Genomic DNA, 25,663 nt, shown 5'->3' with positions numbered 1-25,663 from the left:
ATTCTGGCATTTAATTTCATGGTTTATCCGAAGAAGATATACAGCTCTGGCAAAAATTAAGAGACCACTGCAAAATGTTCAGTTTGTCTGATTCTTCTCTTCATAGGTATATTTTTGAGTAAAATGTAAATTGCTCTTATATTTCATAAACTTCTGACAACATGTCTCAGAATTTCCAAGCAATACATATTTTTTTTTCTGACAAAGAAAAATGGTCAAAATTAAAAAAAACAGTGCTTTCAGACCTCAAATAATGCAAAGAAAACAAGTTCGTAATGACTTAGAAACAACAATACTAAAGTTTTAACTCAGGAAGAGTTCAGAAATCAATATTTTGTGGAATAACCATGATTTTTAGTCACAGCTTTCATGCATCTTGGCATGCTTTCCACCAGTCTTTCAAACTGCTTTTGGCACAAAAAATGAAAGCAGTTCTTCTTTGTTTGATGGGTTGTGACTAGTGTTGAGCGATACCGTCCGATACTTGAAAGTATCGGTATCGGAAAGTATCGGCCGATACCGGCAAAATATCGGATCCAATCCGATACCAATACCCGATACCAATACAAGTCAATGGGACTCAAGTATCGGACGGTATTCCTGATGGTTCCCAGGGTCTGAAGGAGAGGAAACTCTCCTTCAGGCCCTGGGAACCATATAAATGTGTAAAAGAAAGAATTAAAATAAAAAATATCGCTATACTTACCTCTCCGACGCAGCCGGGACTTCAGCGAGGGAACCGGCAGCGTTGTTTGTTTAAAATTCGCGCTATTACTTGGTTACGTGAATTCCCGGCTTGTGATTGGTCAGGTCGGCCATGTTGCCGGGACGCGGACCAATCACAGCAAGCCATGACGAAATTACGTCACGGCTTGCTGTGATTGGTCCGCGTCCCGGCAATATGGCCGCCCTGACCAATCACAAGCCGTGACGTCACGGGAGGCTGGACACGCGCTCATTTTAAAATGGGCGCGTGTCCAGCCTCCCGTGACGTCACGGCTTGTGATTGGTTGCGCCGCGGTCAACCAATCACAAGCCGGGAGGCTGGACGCGCTCATTTTGAAATGGGCGCGTGTCCAGCCTCCCGGCTTGTGATTGGTTGACCGCGACGCAACCAATCACAAGCCGTGACGTCACGGGAGGCTGGACACGCGCCCATTTTAAAATGAGCGCGTCCAGCCTCCCGGCTTGTGATTGGTTGACCGCGGCGCAACCAATCACAAGCCGTGACGTCACGGGAGGCTGGACACGCGCCCATTTTAAAATGAGCGCGTGTCCAGCCTCCCGTGACGTCACGGCTTGTGATTGGTTAATGGCGGCCATGTTGCCGGGACGCGGACCAATCACAGCAAGCCGTGACGTAATTTCGTCACGGCTTGATGTGATTGGTCTGCGTCCCGGCAACATGGCCGCGCTGACCAATCACAAGCCGGGAATTCACGTAACCAGGTAAAACCGCGAATTTTAAACAAACAACGCTGCCGGTTCCTTCGCTGAGGTGCAGGCTGCGTCGGAGAGGTGAGTATAGCGATATTTTTTATTTTAATTCTTTATTTTACACACTTTTACATTAATGTTGTTTCGATACCGATATCCGATATCACAAAAATATCGGATCTCGGTATCGGAAATTCCGATACAGCAAGTATCGGCCGATACCCGATACTTGCAGCATCGGAATGCTCAACACTAGTTGTGACTATCCATCATCCTCTTGATTACATTCCAGAGGTTTTCAATGAAGTTCTGATCTGGAGATTCAGCTGCCCATGACAGGGTTTTGATGTGCTGGTCTCTTAATTTTTGCCAGAGTTGTGCTTAATGTTTTTAACACCCATCACACTTTTGTGTATGTCTTCAACAGTGTGTCGTGATGCTTTGATAGCAGAAGTAACAGATCATTATTTTTGGCACCTGAATATTTTGTGGTCTCACACCACATCTTGGGAATATCAGGAACTCCATTTTATATTTTGCTTTGGATTTATTTGCGACTTTGTACAGAGTCACCACAAGAAGGCACAGGGTCATTGGCATAGTGCATGGGAGTTCTACACAAAAACTGTACTGGCAGTTAACAGATACTGCAGCTCAGGTCTTGTTCATTGCAATTGGAGCTGGGCTGCAGCACCCTAGTACACCCACTACACTTTGTACTGAACTGATCAGTGAGAGTTTTTTCTCCATTCATACAGAAATAGTAATATTGTTATTATTAGTAATCTGAACAAGTACTGTTTATAGTTCCCTAATAGTGCTGAGCGATACCGTCCGATACTTGAAAGTATCGGTATCGGATAGTATCGGCCAATACCCGAAAAGTATCGGATATCGCCGATACCGATACCCGATACCAATACAAGTCAATGGGACTCAAGTATCGGAAGGTATCCTGTATGGTTCCCAGGGTCTGAAGGAGAGGAAACTCTCCTTCAGGCCCTGGGATCCATATTAATGTGTAAAATAAAGAATAAAAATTAAAAATATTGATATACTCACCTCTCCGATGCAGCCTGGACCTTACCGATGTAACCGGCAGCTTCCGTTCCTAAGAATGAGTGCTTGAAAGACCTTAGATGACGTCGCGGCCTCTGATTGGTCGGTGTTGTGAATTCTGTTCTCGAGCTCCCTCCTGTGGTTATGAATGGTACTTCGGCGAGTTCTGTTCATGGACTCCCTCTGGTGGCTGTGAGTGGAGCTGCTGGTTCTGAGATTCCTTCTCCAGCTGATCTCGTTCAGGCCTTGGCTGGCTGCTCTATTTAACTCCACTCAGATCGTTACTTGATGCCAGCTGTCAATGTCCTAGTACTGGTTCAGTTCTTTTGGATCTTTCAGATGACCTGTCTACTTCAGCAAAAGCTAAGTCCCTTCTAGCTTATTTGTTACCACTGTGTTTTTGTCCAGCTTGCTATTATGATTTAATCTTGTTAGCTGGAAGCTCTGGGATGCAGAGTGGCACCACTGCGCCGTGAGTCGGTGCGGTGGTTTCTTTTGCACACTCTGCGTGGTTTTTTGTTAGTTTTTTATGCTGACCGCAAAGATACCTTTCCTGTTGTGGATTCTGTTTGTGGGCTCCCTCTGGTGGTTACTGCTGGTACTGGGTGACTTTGGTGGATTGCGGCCTCTGGTTTCCACCTGTCCATCAGAGGCTGGGTGTTTCCTATTTTACCTGGCCTTTCTGTCATTCCCTTGCCGGCTATCAATGTATTCAGATGTGCTCTCTTTGGTTCCTGACTGCCTGCTCCCAGATCTTTCAGGATAAGCTAAGTGCTGATTTTCAGTTGTTTGGTTTTTTGTCCAGCTTGCTTATTATGACTCTATGCTAGCTGGTAGCTCTAGTGGGCTGAGGTTCTCCCCATGTGCCATGAGTTGGCACATGGGTTCTTGTAATCTCAGGATGGTTTTTGATTAGGGTTTTTTGCTGACCGCTCAGACCCCTTTTGTATCATTCTGCTTTCTAGTTACAGCGGGCCTCAATTTGCTAAACCTATATTCATCTCTATGTGCATGCCTTCCTCTCATTTCACCGTCAATACATGTGGGGGGCAACTATACCTTTTGGGGTTCATTCCTCTGGAGGCAAGTGAGGTCTTTATTTCCTCTGCAGTGCTAGTTAGCTCTTAGGCTGGTGCGTGGCGTCTAGAACCAACGTAGGCACGCTCCCTGGCTATCTCTAGTTGTGTTTGTCAGGAGTAGGGCAGCGGTCAGCCCAGGTTCCATCACCCTAGAGCTCGTCCGTTATTTTGCATTACTTTGCTTGTCCCTTGCTATCCCTAGCCATTGGGATTCATGACACTTTCCTATCCTCAGTCTGTTTAGTAAGTCTGGCCTCCTATGCTGAAACCTATTTCATTCCTGTGTTTGTGACTTCCATCTTAACACACAGTCAATATATGTGGGGGCTGCCTATTTCTTTGGGGAATTTCTCTGAGGCAAGGTAGGCTGTATTTTCTATCTTTAGGGGTAGTTAGCTCTTAGGCTGTGAAGAGGCATCTAGGCAGAGTCAGGAACGCTCCACGGCTATTTCTAGTTGTTGTGATAGGATTAGGGGTTGCGGTCAGCAGAGCTCCCACTTCCCAGAGCTCGTCCTGTATTGCTAGTTTGCTCATCTGGTCATTTCTAGTGCTCCTAACCACCAGCCCAACATAACAGGTCGCGTGGCGGTCACGTGACCGCTCACGCGACCAATCACAGGCCGCGACGTCATCTAAGGTCTTTCAAGCACTCATTCTTAGGAACGGAAGCTGCCGGTTACATCGGTAAGGTCCAGGCTGCGTCGGAGAGGTGAGTATATCAATATTTTTTATTTTTATTCTTTATTTTACACATTAATATCGATCCCGATACCGATTCCCGATATCACAAAAGTATCGGATCTCGGTATCGGAATTCCGATACAGCAAATATCGGCCGATACCCGATACTTGCGGTATCGGAATGCTCAACACTATTACCTAAGTGTTGAAAAAGTCTGTGCATGACAGATTATGTCATGCACCTGTGATAAAATCTCAATGTATTCATTGCGAATTTCACTCTATGCATTGCAAAAGGAAAATAAACAGAATATCCTTTATGTGCAAGCATGCTCTTAAACTTGTGAAACCATAATTCAAATTAAACCTCCCATACATTACTTTCCACAGTGGACTTAAATATCAGACTTTCAGCTTTAATTTGAGTGTATTCACATCCTAATTTGAGTAAGGATTTAGCACACTGGTGAGCTTGGAAACTCAAAAAGGACTGGATGCTCACAGAAGACAACAGTGGTGAATTATCACATAATCCTTTCCATGGTGATAAAAAAAACTCTTCAAAACATTCACACAAGTCAAGAACATTCTCTAGGAAGTAGGTTTTTCAGCATATGTCTACCACGAAGAGGAGACTTCATGAGAGAAAATACAGAGGGTTCACCACAAGGTGCAAATCATCAGCCTTAAAAATAGAAAAATTCAAATCCTGTATCAGAATGATTTGAAGAAGAGCGTATGGAGAAGACTTTAACGGGTCATAAACCAAAGCACACCACATTCTCTGTAAAACATGGGGGAGAAAGTGTGATGGCATGGGTATTCAGGGCTTCCAATGACACTGCATCAATAGTGTTTATTGATGATGTGACTGAAGACAAAAGCAGCCAGATGAATTCTGAAGTGCATAGAGCTGTACTCTCTGTTCACATTCAACCAAATGCATCAAGTTTGACTGCAAGGCGCTTAACAGTACAGATGGACAATAACCAAAATATGCAGCAAAAGTAGCCTAAGAGTTTTTTAGTGTAAAGAAGTGAAATATTCTGCAATGACCAAGTCAATCACCTGATCTCAACCCCATTGAGCATGCCTTTCACAAGCTTAAGACAAAACATAAGACAGAAAGACCCACAAACAAGCAACAACTGAAGTCAGCTGCAGCAAAGGCCTGCTAAATAATCAGAAAGGAAAGGAGGAAGCCCAACATTTGGTAACATCTATGACTTCAGGCAGTCATTGCCTGCAGATCATTCTCTACAAAGTATTAAATATGAACATTTTATTTACAATAAAGTTAATTTGTGCAATTTCTTTTGAGCCCCTGAAATGAGGGGGCTTCCAAAAAAAATGGTTGCAATTCCTAAGCATTTAACAGAATATTTTTGGTAAATCCCTTAAATTATACCTGAAAGTCGACACTATACTTGCATTTTAGTTATTTTATTTTAAATAAAATATAGGGGCATGCAAAGTTCAAATAATGAAGATTATTTCACCGTCCACATATTTCTGGACCTAACTGTGGATTAAACTTTACTATTTTTAAAACTATGTTAAAAAATACAGCGAAATGAACAAGAAATAAACTATGCAAGTATATTAAAAGTATTAAGCATGATAAGACCTACAGTGGGGGCAATAAGTATTTGATCCTTTGCTGATTTTATAAGTTTACTCACTGACAAAGACGTGAAAAGTTTATAATTACCGTATTTTCCGGCGTATAAGACGACTTTTTAACCCCCGAAAATCTTCTTAAAAGTCGGGGGTCGTCTTATACGCCGGGAATCGACTTGTACGCCGGTGTATATGGTGGGTGGGGAGGGGGAGTGATCCTGATGACGAGGGGGCGTCTCACAGGAAAGTGAGTAATCCCATTACCTTATCCTAGCGGTGCAGCGTGGGGGTGTCAGTGCTGGGAGCGGCGGCGGCTGCTGTGTTCTGGTGCGGCGGCTCCTCTTCTGTGTGGGGCCTCTGTGCTGTGAGGTGGCGGCGGCAGCGGCGTATCTTTATCCAGTTGGGGCTCCTCCGGCATCTCCTTAGCCCTGGAGGCCCCGCCGCAACTCCATCGGTGCAATGTGGTGGCCTCCGGGAAAATGGCCGCTGCTCAGATTCAGATCTCGTGTCCCGAGATTTCGGGACGAGATCTGAATCTGAGCAGCGGCCATTTTCCCGGAGGCCACCGCATCGCACCTATTGAGCTGCCTCCGGGAAAATGGCCGCTGCATTGCACTCATGGAGTTGCGGCGGGGCCTCCAGGGCTAAGGAGATGCCGGAGGAGCCCCAACTGGATAAAGATATGCCGCCGCCACCGCCACCGCCACCGCCACCGCACAGCACAGAGGCCCCACACAGAAGAGGAGCCGCCGCACCAGAGCACAGCAGCCGCCGCACCAGAGCACAGCAGCCGCCGCCGCCACTCCCAGCACTGAGACCCCCACGCTGCACCGCTACGATAAGGTAATGGGGGATACTCACTTTCCTGTGAGACGCCCCCTCGTCATCAGGATCACTCCCCCCCCCCCAAAAGGCACATATTCACCGGCCCTATAAGACGACATAGGGTGTATAAGAAGACCCCCGACTTTTAAGAAGATTTTATATTTTAACTGGTAAAGTTGGGGGGTCGTCTTATACGCCCAGTCGTCTTATACGCCGGAAAATACGGTAGTTTATAATTTTAAGGATAGGTTAATTTTAATAGATCATATGCATCATTTCTCTTCCTCCAAGCACGGCAAGTTCAGTTAATGTAAAGAGCTCAATTTTTGTCTCATCTGACCACAGCACCTTTTCCCAATCATTCACAGAATCATCCAGGTGTTCATTGGCAAACATCAGACGGGCCCGCACATGTGCCTTATTGAGCAGGGGGGCCTTGCGGGCATTGCAGAATATTAAACCTTTACGGCATAATGTGTTAGCAATGGTTTTCTTAGTGACTGTGGTCCCAGCAGCCATGAGATCATTAACAAGTTTCTCCAGTGTAGTTTTAGGCTTATCTCTCACCTTCCTCATGATCAAGGATACCCCACGAGGTGAAATTTTGCATGGAGCCCCAGATCGATGTCGATTGACAGTCAGTTTGTATTTCTTCCATTTTCTTACTATTGCACCAACAATTGTCTCCTTCTCACCTGGCGTCTTACTTATGGTTTTGTAGCCCATTCCAGCTTTGTACAGGTCTATGATCTCCCTGACATCCTTATAAAGCTCTTTGGTCTTGCCCATGTTGTAGAGCTTAGAGTCTGACTGATTAATTGAGTCTGTGGACAGGAGCCTTTTATAAAGGTGACTATGTAAGATAGCTGTCTTTAAAGCAGGTAACGAGCTGATTAGCAGCATCTGACCAGTCTGTAGGAGCTTGAACTCTTAATGGTTGGTAGGGGATCAAATACTTATTTCTCACTGCAAAATGAAAATAAATTTATATGATATACAGTATACAATGTCATTTTCTGGATTTTATTTTTGATATTCTATTTCTCAATGTTAAAATTAACCTACCCTTAAAATTATAGACTGTTCATGTCTTTCTCAGTGGGCAAACTTACAAAATCAGCAAGAGATCAAAAACTTATTTCCCCCACTGTATTATAAATAAACATTTTCAATGCAGTCTATGGTATTTTGTATTAATCTTTTTCTTCTTTTCAGAGGTTAAAGAGATTGAATCCAAAACCCTGGTACCAGGAGATGTGATAATTATATCGGAGAAGAGATTTTTCCTACCATGTGATACATTATTAATAACTGGGGGATGTGTTGTAAATGAAGGCATGCTAACAGGTACTGTAAAATCTAATTTGTATATATGTTTCACATAGCCCATCCCATTATGTAACATCCCTGTAAGCCGCCTCTATGGGCAGCGTGTCCTTTCATTCTCACCTCAATATGGCACAATACTCCTTTCAAATCTTTATGAGAGAACCAGGATAATGCAAGAAATCCTTGTACATGCTTCATACATACAAGAAATTAGATAGAAACACTTAACGGGTTTATTTATAGTGGGATAAATGGTGAACAATAAAGGGAGCATAATAAGGAACAGCAATTCAAATAGGGACCCAGCTTGGGGCTGCAGGATCCAGGTGTCTGAGGACACCGGGAATACATAGCAGAATCCCTCTCTGGGGTAAGCCAGGTGGTGGTAGGCAACCCCTGGTAACCTGGGTGGTTTGTAGTTGTGGTGCAGTTCCAGGGCTCACTGTTCTTTCACACTTGGCTGCAGAACTGCCAGCACTCCTCCTGTGTTGTTATCCTGGGTCATCACTGTCTCTCTCTCCATCAATGGATGACAGCCCACTCTCTCTCCCCAGTGCAATTAGCTCCTCCCTTCTTCCTCAGCTTACTCATCCATTCTGTCATTTCCTGTGCTGTTCCTCCCCCTCTTCCAGGTTGACAAGAAGAGCCAAAGTTTTTAGGAGTTGTAGTCCAAGGCAATGCAGGAAAAGAGCTATTAAAACCTGTTGCTGAGAAGTACTGTCCACTCCTAGCTGTACCAGTCTATGTATACCATGTTCCCCCTACAGGGGTTACAGTTACATTTTTCCTGCAATGTAAAGTGACCTGCTCCATCCCCATAAATCTTGACAAATTTAGGTCTCTCAGCTACAATTTCATGTACAATCTGAATGGAGTAATTACTTTATATAGTAGACAAATCTTTTATCAAGATAAGTAAGAATGCAGAGCAGGTCTCTGCAACAAATTTTAATAATTTCTTAAAGGGAATCTATCAATAAGTTCAACCCCCAAGGTAAATATATGGGTATGTAGGTCTTTAAAATGTAAATCCTTCAACACTTTTATATCTTCTATCCTTTCTTGAATCTTTGAGTAATTATTGGTTTCAGTCATATGTAAATGATAAGTGCTCTGAGTGCAGCAGAGCACCTGAGAAGTCTTTGCTTCTTTGGGTTGTTTCTCCACCCAGCACCAACCTTTCTAGCTTAATAGGTAGGTCAATAAATAGATCATTATTTGTGTGAGATGTAAAGGTGTTGATGTATTTACATTATAAATACCTGCGTTTCCACATATGGACAGCATGGTGGCTCAGTGGTTAGCACTGATGATTTTCAGTGTGGATGTCCTGGGTTCAATTCCCACAAAGAACAACATCTGCAAGGAGTTTGTATGTTCTCATCATGTTTGGGTGGGTTACCTCTAGGTACTCCGGTTTCTGCCCACACTCCAAATGAAAGTAATAGGGAATTTATATTGTTAGCCCCAGTGGAGACAGTGATGACAATATCTGAAAAGCTCCATGAAATATGATGGCATTTTATGAGTAAGCATATTAAATATGTGCTGTATGGTTGGGGGTTAAGCTTATTGACAAGTTCCCTTTAAGTCTCTAAATATAATCTCAATGGCAACTGGTATGACAAGTCTAGCTTGTCACTTTACTGTCTAATTAGGTAGGCATTTTGTAGGTTTGATTTAGTCTGATGCGTGAGAAGGTTGTGAAGTGAGTACAGTGTGAAGGACAATGTTCCTAATACAGGAACAGCGTGAAGGGTGGGTAGCATATACAGTGGGTACAGAAAGTAATCATACCCCTTTAAATTTTTCACTCTTAGTTTCATTGCAGCCATTTGGTAAATTCAAAAAAGTTCATTGTTTTCACATTAATGTACACTCTGCATATGCACTATGCACATCTTGACTGAAAAAAAAAAAAAAATGTAGTAATTTTTGCAAATTTATTAAAAAAGAAAAACTGGAATATCACATGGTCTTAAGTAGGGTTGAGCGACCTTTACTTTTATAGGATCGGGTCGGGTTTCACGAAACCCGACTTTTTCAAAAGTCGGGTCGAGTGAAATCGGCCGATCCTATAAAAAAGTCGGGGTCGGGGTCGGCCGAAACTCGAAACCCAATGCAGTGCATTGGGTTTCCAATGGTTCCCAGGGTCTGAAGGAGCGGAAACTCTCCTTCAGGCCCTGGGATCCATATTTAAGTGTAAAATAAAGAATTAAAATAAAAAATATCGCTATACTTACACTCTGACGGGCCCTGGTACTAACCGGGAACCTTCCTTCCTTAGAATCAGCCTTCCAGGACCCTGCGGTGACGTCACGGTGACGTCGCGGCTTGTGATTGGTCGCGCGGCCGCCCATGTGACTGCTCGCGTGACCAATCACAAGCCGCGACGTCACCGTGACGTCACCGAAGGTCCTGGAAGGGCTGATTCTTAGGAAGGAAGGCTGCCGGAAAGAAGCAGGGCGTGTCCGAGGGTGAGTATATAACTAATAGGAATATACTCACCCTCGGCTTCGTTCCGGCAGCCTTCCTTCCTAAGATTGCACACCATGCAGATTTAGTGCAGTTCTGCAGAGTTTTTTTCTGCAGCAGAAACGCTGCAGAACTGCACTGTGATTTACAGCACAATGTAAATCAATGTGAAAAAAAAAAGCTGTGCACATTGTGCAGAAAAATCCATGCAGAAATGCTGCAGATTTCAAAGATGTGCATGTCACTTCTTTTGTGCAGTTCTGCAGCATTTCTGCACCCATTGACTCCCATTTTGTGGGTCAAATCCGCTTAAAAACTGCAGATGTAAATACCAGGCGACTGACTACAATGGGTTAAAAACACAAACACACATATAACATGTAGTACATACTCACCACATACGTCCCCGAAGGCCACCATCCACGATCATCCTTGTCCCAAAATAAAAAAAAATCTTTTCCGTCGTAATCCATAGTATAGGTTGTCCCACGACGTCCTCCGGTGATACACTGCAGGAGTTAATCGCTCCTGCAGTGTATCGGAGCTGCCCGTTCGTTTCCTGGAGTTAAATGAACTCTGGGAGCTCCCTTTACGGCAATTGAGCTGCCGTGAAATCTCTCACGCAGCAGTGTCACAAAGCGGAGTTCATTGAACTCCGGTAAACTCGCGCGCATGCGCAGGCACACTGCAGGAGCGTTAGCTCCTGTCAGTGTGTTTTCGCAGCCATGGAGAGCAGTCACATCTCCTCGTGTGGCTGTTCTCCATGGCAGATCGTCGTGGGACACTCGATATTCATGGACTACGTCGGAAAAGACTACAGATCATCAAGGGATTTGTAAGTATGGTAAAATTTAGAATATTAAAATACTTTTTCCTGTGTCTTTTTTTTGTGTTCAGTAATTTGGGGTTAATAATGGATAGGCGTCTTATAGACGCCTCTCCGTTATTAACTGGGGTTAACGTCACCTTACAATGTCAAGGTGACATTGACCCCTTATTTACCCCATATTCCACCGCTACACGGGAGTGGGAAGAGAGAGGCTAAGCGCCAGATTTGGCGCATCTTAGAGATGCGCCATTTCTGGAGCAGCTGCAGGCTGGTAGTTGTAGCCGGGGGGGCAATATCCATGGCCCCTCTCTAGGCTATGAATATCAGCCCGCATCTGTCTGCGTAGCCTTTCTGGCTATAAAATATAGGGGGACCCTATGTCATTTTTTTCTGGGGTCCTCCTATTTTAATAGCCAGTAAGGCCACGCAGACAGCTGTGGGCTGATATTCATAGCCTGGGAAGATTAACCCCTTCCCTGGCTACAAATTAGCAGCCTGCAGTCACTGGCTTTCCCTTTCTGGACATGAAAATTGGGCGGGAGCCTACGCCAATTTTTTTTGAGGGGTTAATAATGGATAGGCGTCTTATAGACGCCTCTCCATTATTAACTGGGGTTAACGTCACCTTACAATGTCAAGGTGACGTTAACCCCTTATTACCCCATATCCCACTGCTACACGGGAGTGGAAAGAGAGAGGCTAAGTGCCAGATTTGGCGCATCTTAGAGATGCGCCATTTCTGGGGCGGATGCAGGCTGGTAGTTGTAGCTGGGGGGGCAATATCCATGGCCCCTCTCTATTTTAATAGCTAGTAAAGGCTACGCAGACAGCTGCGGGCTGATATTCATAGCAGGCTACAAATATTGGCCCCCAGCCGTCGGCTTTTCCCCTCTGGCGCAGAAAATTGCGCGGGGGCCCACGCCGTTTTTTTCCATTTTTTTTTAATTCAACGCTCATAAAGGCCTCTTTCACACTTGCGTCGGTAGGGGTCCGTCGCTATGCGTCGGGCCGACGTACCGACGCACGTTGTGAAATTTGATTGAGATTGAGAAGAGGTTGGACTAGGAAATGACATCATGTAAATATTTTTTTTTTAAACTTTATTTCTCTTTATTTAGCTTTAAAAAAAAGCTGACAAATCACCACAAAAAACGCACTAAAAACGCACTACAAAACTGCACCAAAACTGCACCAAAACTGCACTGCAAAAACCGCACTAACAACGCACAAAAAAATGCATTAAAAATGCAGGAATTGTCAGCTGCGTTTTCTGCTAGAAAAGATTTTGTGCAGATTTTGTGCAGAAAATTCTGCACCAAATCTGCATCGTGTGCACATAGCCTTAGAGGTTTTTCTCCAGGATTGCCCGGTATTTAGCCTCATCCATCTTCTCATTAACTCTGACCAGCTTCCCTATCCTTGCTGAGAAAAAGCATTTTCACATGATGCTGCTACAACCATGTTTGTCGGTGGAGACGGTGTTTTCAAGAAGATGTGCATTGTTTAGTTTTCTGCCTCACATAGGGTTTTGCATTTATCCCCAAAATGTCTACTTTGGTTTCATCTGACCAGATCACCTGCTTCCATATGCTAGCTGTTCCCATACATGGGCTTTTGCAAGCTGCAAACGGAGCCTTCATAGAACAGCTGTAATTATATTGAGAATAAATAACAAAGTATAGCAGCGGGTAATGTAAAGTGCAAGTGCAAAAAATAGAGGTTCCCAAAGTGCAGTTCTCACTAAGAGCTCAACCAATCACTGTCTCATACTACGTGAGTAATCAAGGGGTAACAAAGCGTATTAAAGGATGTAGAACATTGAGACAGAGAGTGGCATAATCAACACTAGAAGATCATGCATAATCAGTTACCAGAAAAAAGGGGTGTATACCACTTTAAGAGAACAAAAAAGACCCCTACCCCACATGCTACAAGCTGCCCTTACCCATAGTCTCCACTTTGGGACCCAGTGTGCCGCAACATTGCATTAAAATGTAATAAAAGGTGATCAAAAGATCGCATCTACACCAAAATGGTATAAATTAAAACTTCAGCTCGGCACGCATAAAATAAGCCGTCACCCAGACACGCTACGGGTCTCAGAAAATGGCAACTTTTTAAAATAAAAACTTTTAATTTTTTTACTGCTTAAATAATAAACAACCTATTTATGTTTGTATTTACAAAGTCTCAATGATCCGCATAATCATATTGACCGGTCAGTTTTAGCATTTGGTGAACTTGGTTAAAAACCAACCACACTTTGAATTTTTTCCTGCTTTTTTAGTACACTATATGGTAAAACAAATGGTGTCATTGAAAAGTACAACTTGTCTTGCAACAAACAACATCATATTGACAGAAAAATAAAAATAAATTATGGCTCTGGGAAAAAAAGGAAGCAAAAGACGGAAACGCAAAACTGGAAAAACCCAAGTTGGTGAAGAGGTTAAGCTGTAATGATCAGTGTGGTTCTCTCTCTCCCCACATACTTTCAAAGCAATTACAGGTTAGGCTACTTTCACACTGGCGTTTTTGTCCTCCGTCGCAATGCGTCGTTTTGGTCAAAAAACGCATACTGCAAAAGTGCTTGCAGGATGCGTTTTTTGTCCATAGACTAACATTAACGACGCATTGCGACGAATTGACACACGTCGCAACCATCGTGCGACGGTTGCGCCGTGTTGTGGCGGACCGTCGGCTGCAAAAAAAATGTAATGTTTTTGCTGCCGACAGTCCGCTTTTTCCGACTGGCGCATGCGCGGCCGGAACCCCGCCCCCACCTCCCCGCACTTCCCCGCACCTCACAATGGGGCAGCGGATGCGCTGGAAAAATGCATCCGCTGCCCCCGTTGTGCGGCGCAGAGAACGCTAGCGTCGGTAACCTCGGCCCGACGCACTGCGACGGGCCGAGCCCGACGCTAGTGTGAAAGTAGCCTTATCCAGCACCATGATTCAACTTATTTGCCATGACTGTCAAGTTTGAGCTTCAAAAGATTTGCTCATCTCTAGTTACAGCTAATCACATTCCCTTTTTTGCACAGTGACTTTTCTACTTCTCACAGAACATACCTAAAAATCTTTCCTATAAGTTACAAGAACTCTGATGTTCATGTGGCTCCTAAAAGTAATTTTTTTAGCAGCAGAAACATAGCTGTCAATTTTAATCTTGTACAATAATTTTATATCTTGTGTAATAAGGTATAAATCAGAATATCAGAAAATACATTCAAAGAGGATTATATTAAATATTATATAAAAAAAAATGTTGCATTTACCAAAAAAAACCTCATTGTCCTGGTTTTGGAATTATTTGATTTGTATTTCAGGAGAAAGTGTTCCTGTGACAAAAGTTCCCTTACCAAATGTTGATAATGGAATTCCATGGAAACTGCACAGTGGAGAAAATTCTCGAGCACACATACTGTATTGTGGAACAGAAGTTATAAAGACGAAACTACCTACTGAGGGTGTTGTTAAAGCTTTGGTTTTACAAACAGGTTAGATAACTGGAGTCTGCACCAAATATTCTGTTCAGGCCGGGTTTAAATTGACTTATTGCAAAACAGCCAGTTGCGTCTGCAAATTATGCATGTGACTGGTTTCTTGTGCAGATATATGCGCTTGCCCAAATTGTGGGGGGCTGCCTTTAAGTTTCATGCATAATTTCTAGAACCAATATTGTGATTTATTTTTCACACAATCAGTCCATGTTGAATATTGGCCACGAACACTGGAACACTGACTATAATTGATCCCTATGCTCTCGGTATGTGGTCTATGGTGCACATGGATAGCAATAGGATTGACTACACACTCCTCTGAATGAACCCTAGAAGATAAAGACTCTGTAACTGGTTAGTCCGGTTTGTATACATTTTCATGGTGTGATTCAATGAAGGAAATCATATGTTGCTTTTTTTACTCTTTTCCATTCAACATTGTGTATTTATTCATTTGCATAGGTATGTAGGACTTCTAGGATTCAATTATTCCTGCATTAGACTGAAAGTTCTAAACTGAGCAAAGAGAAGCCACATTCTGGCTTTTTACTACAGTAAACAATCTCCACACTATGAAATATTCCTGTATGGAAACTGACATAATGCGCAGTTTTTAAAATCTGCAGTGTGCTGGTCACATCCATACATAGTAATCATCCTTTTAGGTATCTTTCCGCTACTAACTATTGTAAGTTTCACGTAATCCCACTGAGCAACCTAAATGCAATAAACTAGCAGCATTATTACTTATTGTTATTATTTATTATTATAGCACCAATTATTCTGTGGCACTTCACATGTCAAAAGGGTATACATAATCAAAAGCAAGTACAATATTCGGGACCAAAGCGAATCATCGGCTGGTACAGGAGGAGAGAGGAACCTGCCCCGCAAGGGTTCAAAGTCTACAAGGGATGGGTGGGGATACAGTAGGTGAGGGTAGAGTTAGTTGTGCAGCAATGTGGTGGAACGAGGGTTACTGCAGGTTGAAGGCTTATCGGAAGAGGTGGGTTATTGTCTCACATAAGGCAAGAATTAAATGACAACTTGGATGAGAATTCCAACGCAATGCTTGAATGAAACTGAAAGAGAGAAGATACAGATTAGGTATTAGGAAAAAACTTTTCGACAGTTAGGATTATCAATGAGTGGAACATGCTGCCACGGGAGGTGGGGAGTTCTCCTTCAATACAAGTCTTCAAACAGAGGCTGGACAGACATCTGTCTGAGATGGTTTAGTGAATCCTACATTAAGCAGGGGGTTGGACGCGATGACCCTGGAGGTCCCTTCCAACTCTAACATTCTATGATTCTAAGATTCTATGACTGGCCGGATGCTCTCCCTACTCAAGTGTGACAGTTGCATAGCAATATACATGCTCGGGTTCAGAAAGTCGACAGCCAGTCAGAGCACTGTTTTGCGATCCTTGACCAAGTTATACGGCCATCTGAATCTTCACTTAGGCAATGTTAACATCATTTTTTATAAATAGAAGTGGGGTTTCTAAAATCCATGTGCATTTGGAACAAATTTTCAATTAGATATTTCTTCATCAGATTCACCATGCGTGAATATTCGCTATTCGTTCATAATTCAATGGAGTAATATTAGGCGAACCATAGTGTTAATTAGCAAGCATTTATCTTCTACATGGTACTATATGTGTAACAATTTTCTACAGATTTATCTATTGAAATGTGGTATATTTCTAACACACATTCACATTGTTTTAAACCTAGGATTCAACACTGCAAAAGGAGACCTAATACGTTCAATTCTTTACCCAAAACCCATGAATTTTAAACTTCACAGAGAGGTGTTGAAAGTCCTCATTGGACTAATAGTGCTTTCTCTTATTGGCGTTATTTACACTGTGGCGGTTTATTCATTGAGTGGAGTAAGTATTTTTCATGGTATTGCATCTTATCTATCATATACACTTTTATAAAAATAGTAAGAATCACATAAATCTTTCCAGATTCCATTTCCAGTGGCATGAATATCTATGTAGTTTGCCCTTTTTTACAGATTTTGTTTTCATTATTTACAATAATGCAGTATATTATGATTATTAATTTACATGATCAATGCACAATGTACAATAAACAACTTACAATTTTCACGTATGGCCTTTTGAGTGGTGAGAACTACATATACTTTCATTATAGCATGGTGAGTTAAAAAGTAATAATAATAATAGCAGCTTCTTACATGAAGGCCCTTATGCAGCTCCCCTGGAGAGTCTGGCACGACGAAATGCATCAGGAGGATGCCCATCGGATGATGCAATATGGGAAAGACTGAATTTCCCCCTAAATGCCCAGAGAGAGCATTCCAATAAGTGCTATAATGACTAAATTATTGATGGATCAATTAAATGTATGCACTGAATATACCGCTGCAAACCAATTAGAAGTGTTATTTTGAATAGACTATTTATGGATCAACAACATAAATGCACTTTATAAATTGCTGCAATTTTTGTATATAGGGATTCTGGGCTGAGAAGTTCTGCGGTCCCGATTCTGAGCATACTGTGGTGCGGTGTGTTTCCAATAATATGAGATATATACAGAGGTATGGCTCCTCAAGTGTCTCAGTATAAGGTTAATGTGCATTGATACAGATCAGCACAAACTGGATGTGTATCGTAATACACTCTTGACAACCTTAATTATGGAACCCACAGATGTATAGCAGAAATTGAAGTGTATGTAAAGTGGCAGAGCCACTAGGACATATCTTCTCCAGGAAACAACAGACATATGAGCTTATTAGATTGAGATAATTCACACACTTTTTTTTCTGTAAGTTGCGTCCATTTATTTGTTATTTTCATCTGCACAATAAGAGCACATGAGCACGTTTTTATGAGGTGAGATGATAACCTTTTTATTTGAATTAATACAAGTTAAATTTTACCATATTGCTATCTCAGTCAGAAATATTGGTGGTATACGTCCTAGCTAAAAATTCCTGATTTAAAAAGTAAATAAACTTTTTTTCTTAATTATCCTCTAGGCATTCAAAAGTTGTAAATTTTACATTATAGTTCATTATTACCTTCCTGAGCTTTCTATTCTCCTTAGGACTATGATGCAGTGTCATTTTTATGCTCAGTTCAAGCTCCTTTAGAATTATTTTCACCTGCTGCTCCACAAGATCCATCTAAGGGTATGTCTCCACGGTACGGATGGGCGGCGGTATCGCCGCAGCGGCGAAGCCGCTCGGCGCTAAGCCCCGCCCCCTTAATGGGACGCGATCATGCCGGATGTGTTAACTCTTCACATCCGGGATGATCGCTCTGTCCCATAGGGCCCTGTGATATGCCTTGCGGGGACGCTGCGTCCCCGCAAGGTGTACGGGCATGCTGCGATCTGAAAAGATGCGCAGCATGTCCGGAGTCGCAGGGCCGCCGCGTGCGGGTTTCCACGCATAGTGGAGACGGGATTTCATAAAATCCCCTCCACTATGCAGGAACATCTGGACGCTGCTTGTTTGACGCTGCAGCGCTGCACAGCGTCAAACAAGCAGCGTTTCCTGAACGTGGAAACATACCCTAAGATATCTAAAGGAAACTTGAAGCCTCGGAAAATGCTATATGCCTGCCGATATGGGGTTAATCTTCAGGTAAATAGCATTACAATGCTGTCTGGGTCTCTTAGGCTTTATTAACACATCAGTACATTGGAGCAGTATTTTATCAGTATTTGTATGCCAAAACCAGAAATGTCTCCAAAACATCACATACATCACCTTTCATCATATTGTGAAAGGTAGCTATAAGCACATCTCAGTACTTTCATGGACAGCTGGGTCTGCATAGATGCTCTGCAAAGCGAGCTGTCAATTAGACTGCCGAGGCGTGATTACTATCCCTGATCACAGTATAATGTAAGCAGTGACTGTAGGCACTTTGTGCATGCTCCCATGACTGAAAGTCAGCAGTTACATGGTGGAAATAAGTAAATTTCTCCCAGTACCAAACTATAAGTAAGTCGGCCAGACAGCATTGGAATGCCATTTACCTGCGGAAGAAGCCTATATCTGCAGTTAAAAAGCTGTTTCTGAGATGACAGATTCCCTTTAAGCGCTATATTGACTGTAGTGTGCCAGTCTTGCTGGCCAGCTATTGTACGTAGCTTCTAATGGAGCAGGAGCTGAGTATTGCAACACATTGAAACATCACTGCAGAATAGTTCATCTACAACCACCAAGTTTGTTGCCTATTTGTGGGATATTTTTTTTCCTGTGTACATCTGCATTCTTTTACTTTGACACCAAGGGTTCTTATATTTTATACTAAATTTAAAGAGGTTTACCACAAGCTATTCCAACCTTTCTGAGTGCTTGATCAATAAGTTTTCTTCAACTTTGTTTTTTTAATTAATTATCTCTGTTGCTTTTATCATTCACAAGTGCATTTACATTATGAGATCGCAAAGTAACTAATATATATATTTTCTTAACATGCACTTTATAGGCTACAGCAAGTGATTTGGTAATCATGGCGCTTATTATGGCTACTGTTGCCATTCCTGTCTCTCTGCCACCAGCTTTGACCATCTGCAGTCTTTATTCACAAAGGCGCTTAAGAAAGCAAGGGATATTTTGCATTAGTCCTCAGCGGATTGTTTTGTGCGGACAGTTGAACCTTGTCTGTTTCGATAAAGTATGTGGTTGTTCATTTACAATATTGATGTTATTGCAGCATGTTCCGTTATGTTCATTTTTATAAAGTTTAGTTTAAAAAAAATATTTTTATGCAAATTGTGTTTAATTGTTGTTAATATTTGCAGTCTCTGTCACATAATGACAATCCTTATTCATATTAATCAATATAGACACCCATCTTGCCTTGGTCTTTTTTTTCTGCAGCATCTGCTTTGTCTATGAATTACATGGTCAGTTATTATTTGCAGTAGAAATTTCAGATATGGCTTTCCTTGCTGAGAACAGCTGATTTCCAGGGAGAGTGGAAAAGTTGAACTAGCACTGAACAGTTGATCATTAGTTCAACTTTTCTTTAGAAAGTGGATCAATTAGGATTGTATTATGCAATATCATTTTTTTTTTAACAAAGGCATTAAAAATTTAGTGAAATAAACAAATGGTAAAAGGATTCAACTAGTGGAAGGTCTCAGTCTCTGGTAAGTAGATTGAGAACTGGTGAATTATTATTCACTAGACTGTGGCCCGATTCTAACGCATCGCGTATTCTAGAATATGCATGTCCCCGTAGTATATGGACAATGATGATTCCAGAATTCGCGGCAGACTGTGCCCGTCACTGATTGGTCGAGGCAACCTTTATGACATCATCGTCGCCATGGCAACCATTATGACATCTACATCGATACTGTGCCCGTCGCTGATTGGTCGAGACGCGGGATTTCCATTATGACATCATCATCGCCATGCTGTGCCCGTCTCTGATTGGTCGAGGCCTGGCGGCCTCGACCAATCAGAGACGCGGGATTTCCAGGACAGACAGACAGACAGACAGACAGGAAGACAGACAGAAAGACAGACAGACAGACGGAAAAACTCTTAGACAATTATATATATAGATATGTAGAGACGGGTGAACCCCACCAGTAAAGTTCGGGGTCCATACCAAACACCTAGTGTCCATGCAAGGACCCCAAACACGGATATCTCCAGGAAGTCCGTGTTACTGTTTGGGTTCAGCATTCCAAACAAAGGCTGTTTCCCCTTCTGTCATCTGTATGACAGCACGAGAAACACTTGGGCTCTGATGGGCAAAAAGTTAGTTATACAGACGCATTAGTCACCAGCTGTTACCGGCGGTAAAAACGTTATCGCAGGTGTCAGCTGATGAGAGACTGCTACTCTCATCAGTGTATGCCTGCTGTCACTGATAACAGCAAGAGAAGTCAAAGCTGATGAGAGTATACAGCAGCCTGTGCCTGTGCAAAAAAATAAATACCTTTTAAAAAATGGTGTGGGGGTCTCTTCTATTTGTGATAACCAGCACAGGCCAAACAGATAGCTGTGGGCTGCAACTCTCTGCTGTCAGCTCTATCATGGTTGGTTATCAAGAATAGAGGGGTCCCATGCTGTTTTTTTTTATTATGTAAATAAATAATTTAAAAGCATGGTGTGGGGTCCACCCATTTTTGATAACCAGCCAAACTAAAGCAGATAGCTGGGAGCTGGTATTCTCAGACTGGTAAGGGGCCATGAATATTGCCCCCTCAGCCTAAAAATAGCATCATCCAGCTGCCCCACAAAAGGTGCATCAATTCTGGTGCTCTGACTGGCTCTTCCACTTGCCGGGGTGTGGTGACAAAAATAGGCTTTGGGTTGGTATCAGCTGTTTTATGGCCGCTGTCATCAAGCCCAGTGATGGAGAGGCAAACCTTAGTGATGGAGAGGCATCTATAAAAATATGAAATTAATGAAATATTAAAGAATATGTTTTTGTAACTTAAAAGCACAAACTAGTGTTTCTTTACCCAGACAGGTACATTGACAGAAGGTGGCTTAGATTTGTGGGGCATTGTTCCTTCTGAAGGAAACAGGTAAGTTAATTCATGTTTCTGTTTGGAAAATACAGCAGGTAAAATACATTTTCTAAGTAAATATATTTCTAAAGGTGCTATTGACATGAAATTCTCACCAGATGTGAGTAACAACCCATTCAATCCGCACAGGCAACAAAATCAAACCAAACATATCCATAAATTAAGAAAAGAGGAGGTGCAAATAGCCATGGAACGTCATGACACCAGCTGAAATTGTTCAGTAATTGGAATTCAATTCTGGCATTTAGTAAAAAAAATAATGTCAGCTGGATGAACTGATGGCCTATAAAAAGGTGTCTCATCACCAAGGTGCCAAACAAGAAACATCTCATTATGGGTAAAATAAGTGAGCTGTTTAAAGACCTTTGCAAACTTTCTGTTGAAAAACATACTGATGGCATTGGTTACAGAAGAATTTCTAAACTGCTGAAGGTTCCAGTGAGCTTTGTTGGGGCCATAATCTAGAAGTGGAAAAAACATCATTTCACCTTAAACAGGACTTGACTAAGGGTACCGTTACACAAAACGATTTACCAACGATCACGACCAGCGATACGACCTGGCCGTGATCGTTGGTAAGTCGTTGTGTGGTCGCTGGAGAGCTGTCACACAGACAGCTCTCCAGCGACCAACGATGCTGAGGTCCCCGGGTAACCAGGGTAAACATCGGGTTACTAAGCGCGGCCCTGCGCTTAGTAACCCGATGTTTACCCTGGTTACAAGCGAACGCATCGTTGGATCGGTGTCACACACACTGATCCAGCGATGACAGCGGGAGATCGAGCGACGAAAGAAAGTTCCAAACGATCTGCTACGACGTACGATTCTCAGTGGGGTCCCTGATCGCTGCTGCGTGTCAGACACAGCTATATCGTATGGATATCGCTGGAACGTCACGGATCGTGCCGTCGTAGCGACAAAAGTGCCACTGTGAGAAGGTACCCTAAGTGTTCCCCAAAAGATTTCAGCCAGGAGTGGAAAGAATTAGCAGAATAGTTGTCCAAGAGCCAAAGAAGACCTGTTGAGAGAGCTACAGAAGGATCTTAAATTAGCAAGTACAATTATTTCAAAGAAAACTATAAGTAATGCACTCAAAAGCCATGGCCTGTATGAATGCTCACCATGCAAGACTCCATTGTTGAACAAAAGGCATGTTTAGATGCGTTTACAGTATGCTCATCAACATTTACACACACCTTTGAAATGCTGAGAGAATATATTCTGATCAGATGAGATCAAAATTGAACTATTTGGATGCCATGATGCACATAAATTTGGAGACTAAAAGAAACTGTATATCACACCAAAAACACCAAACCAACAGTGAGGCTTGGAGGTGGGAATATCATGGTGCAGTGGTGTTTTTCAGCATATGTCTCTGGCAAACTTCATATGATTGAAGGAAGGATGAATGGAGAAATGTACTGAGACATTCTTGTTAAAAATCTGCGATCTACCAGGATGATGAATATAAAATGAAGGTGGACATTTCAGCAAGACAATGATCCCAAACTCACAGCCAAGAAAACTCTCAATTGGTTTCAGATGCAGAAAATTAAGCTGCTAAAATGGCCCATCCAATCACCTGATCAGAATCCAATTTTTGGAAGGAACTAAAGCTTAGAGATTATAGAAGAAGACCACGAAACCTTCAGGATTTGATGTTTGCGTCATCTCTGAGCAAAGTTTCTTCATACAGGAGGTATATTGAAGCTTTCATCACCAACGCATGCAAAATTTTAAATACATTTCAATAAGTGTGCTAAATAGTGGTGAGCGAATGTGCTTGTTACTTGATGTCACGATTCACACCGTGACTGTCAAGATCCCTTAGCCGCTGCCCCCAATATGTCACGGATTGGGGTGACTTTAAACCAACAGACGGCTATCACATGTGCAGGGGGCTTATCCTAGTTATCCCTCCACTGCCACAATGTGATGAAAAAACACACACGAGGCTATTGACCTCTTAGTTTACAGCAGGGGCTTATTCTAGGTATCCCACTGCTCTTCACTATACCATGAACTGCAGGGATTTGGGTCTATCCCACTTACAGTTCCACTTAACACTTGCAGCTCTCTGGCGCCCCCCTTACTCTCAGGTCAGATTAGGTACTGCACCTGGGGTAATTAGTCGCCAGAAACGCTGCCTGCTATGTACTGGCTATTGGGTGTACTGCAGCGATGCGATAACTACTCCCACTCAGGCAGGAACAATAATTATCAAGCCGCAGTCGCTACAGGGACCCCCAAAAGCCGGCACACGGTCGCTGCCACCAGCTCCAATTGAACGGGTCTGGAGCAAACCCCAAAAAAACAGTAGCGTAATTCCCTTCAGAGACAGGGTATGGTTTAGGGCAGGAAGAACGAACTAGTATTAAATAATATACCCCATAAATGATTTTTAGGCAGTGTTTATAAAAATATTTTACAAAGATGTTACCAATGAGACAATTGCAAATATGTACAAGGTAATTATGAAAATAAAAGGATTAAAGGAAGAAAAGATAACTCACATGTTCTTAGATCATTGCATTGCAGGCAACAGGCTAGGAGCTTTCCATCTATCCCAGTGCATTGGCACTCGCAGTCTGGTCGCTTTAGGTAAAAACTCACAACTCTGCGCTTCTTGGATGCCTGCCAGCACTTAAAACCTACCGTCTGTGACCTCACAGAAAGGGCTTGGTTTTCAAACTCCTCCTACCTCTTCGGTTTCACTAACTGGGCATTAAATATATCTGATGCCCGTAACTTCGCTACAGAACATAAAATAATCGCACCATACCCATCGTTCATCTCATAGTATCGTGAGCATTCCGACGAGATCAAATATGTCCTATTTGTCACGCACACTGACAGAGAAATCCCTACCTCTGTACCAGATGGAGCTACAAGCCTGTGATTAGAGTGATGCGTAGATCCTCCGAGTGTGATTATGATGATATATTTTGGTGTTCGTAACTTAACCGGTTTGCATAATATCTTCCAAAAACAGAACAAAAGACTTTCATATTCTGGAAGGTTCTAATCTAACAGTTAAAGCTGAGCACTGTCTACTACAGGAAATACCGGTCGTAAATGCCTTTCGTCAATAAAACTCCCCCACAAGGCAAGCTCTTCTACACAGACAGATAGAAACACAGGGAAGGAAAGAGAACCAGAGAGAGGGGGGGGGGGTTTAGCCCCCGCATGCTAGCAAGAAAACTAACTTATGATATTTCATACCATATCGTGACACTTGAGTTTTCCGAGCATGCTCGAGTGTTCTCAGAGTATCTTGGTCGTGCTCGCAGCTGCATGATTTGCGGCTGCTAGACAACCTGAACACATGCAGTGATTGCCTGTTTGTTAGGGAATACCCACATGTATTCTGTCTGTCTAGCAGCCGCAAATCATGCAGCTGTGGGGACTCAAACCAAATCTACGAGCACGCCCAAGATACTTGGAGAACACACGAGCATGCTCGGAAAACTCGAGTAACGAGTACACTCGCTCATCAATAGTATTAAATACTTTTCCCTGTGTCATTTCTCATTATCACACATATCATAGTCCATGGACATCTATAATTTGATTCCTTTGCTGTGTGGATTGGATGGGTTGTTACTGCCACCTGGGGACAATTTAGTGTCAATGGCACTTCTAGAAATATATTTAATTAGAAAATGTGTGACTTGTTCAATACCTATTTCACCATACTGCGTGTGTGCATATAAATATAGATATAATTTTTTTTATTGATATATATAGAGACTTTTTCTCTATCAGTTTTCAGGAAGCAGTGTCCATTACACCTGGTTGTCCTTTACCCTGGAGCCCGGTGATTGGAGCAATGGCCACTTGTCATTCATTGGTTCTAATGGATGGAAACATACACGGGGATCCACTAGATATGAAGTTGTTTGAAGGAACCGGCTGGGTAATATTGATCCTGTGCCAGGAAATTTATCACATTAACACAGCAACATATTTTCTATGTCTTATTTACATTTATTAATCTTTTTTAGCACCTTCAAGAATTCAAGGCAAGCAACAAATCTAGTTCATATTCTATTGTCACACCAGGACCACGAACACTGAATGTAAGCTGTCCTAAAATCAAATTAAATAGATTTGTTAAGGCTATGTCTACATTTGCTATATATGCTTCCATCAAGAGTCACTTGGTGTTGAAATTCAGAAACCTCAATGGAACCCTAAGAGACTATATTATAAGTCACTAGGGACCATACTTTGGATCTCGCGCATGCTATTAATCTGGCATTATTATACTGTAA

The 25,663-nt window shown here is 42.5% G+C and overlaps 1 protein-coding gene across 1 annotated transcript in view; it reads left to right on the top strand.

Annotated features, from left to right (window-relative positions):
* The window catches only part of LOC143808068 (putative cation-transporting ATPase 13A5), a 642,074-nt gene that overhangs the window by 70,773 nt on the left and 545,638 nt on the right, over positions 1–25,663 (top strand). Inside the window, exons 9-15 of the mRNA XM_077290325.1 lie at positions 7,917–8,048; positions 14,664–14,834; positions 16,578–16,735; positions 19,322–19,510; positions 21,322–21,383; positions 25,155–25,305; positions 25,394–25,468. Of these exons, the coding sequence (XP_077146440.1) occupies positions 7,917–8,048; positions 14,664–14,834; positions 16,578–16,735; positions 19,322–19,510; positions 21,322–21,383; positions 25,155–25,305; positions 25,394–25,468 (938 nt within the window). The remainder of the gene's footprint in view (positions 1–7,916; positions 8,049–14,663; positions 14,835–16,577; positions 16,736–19,321; positions 19,511–21,321; positions 21,384–25,154; positions 25,306–25,393; positions 25,469–25,663) is intronic.

Source organism: Ranitomeya variabilis, chromosome 2, assembly GCF_051348905.1.
Source record: "Ranitomeya variabilis isolate aRanVar5 chromosome 2, aRanVar5.hap1, whole genome shotgun sequence".
In the NCBI taxonomy this organism is placed as follows: Eukaryota; Metazoa; Chordata; class Amphibia; order Anura; family Dendrobatidae; genus Ranitomeya; species Ranitomeya variabilis.
This window is presented reverse-complemented; position numbering and strand designations above follow the sequence as displayed.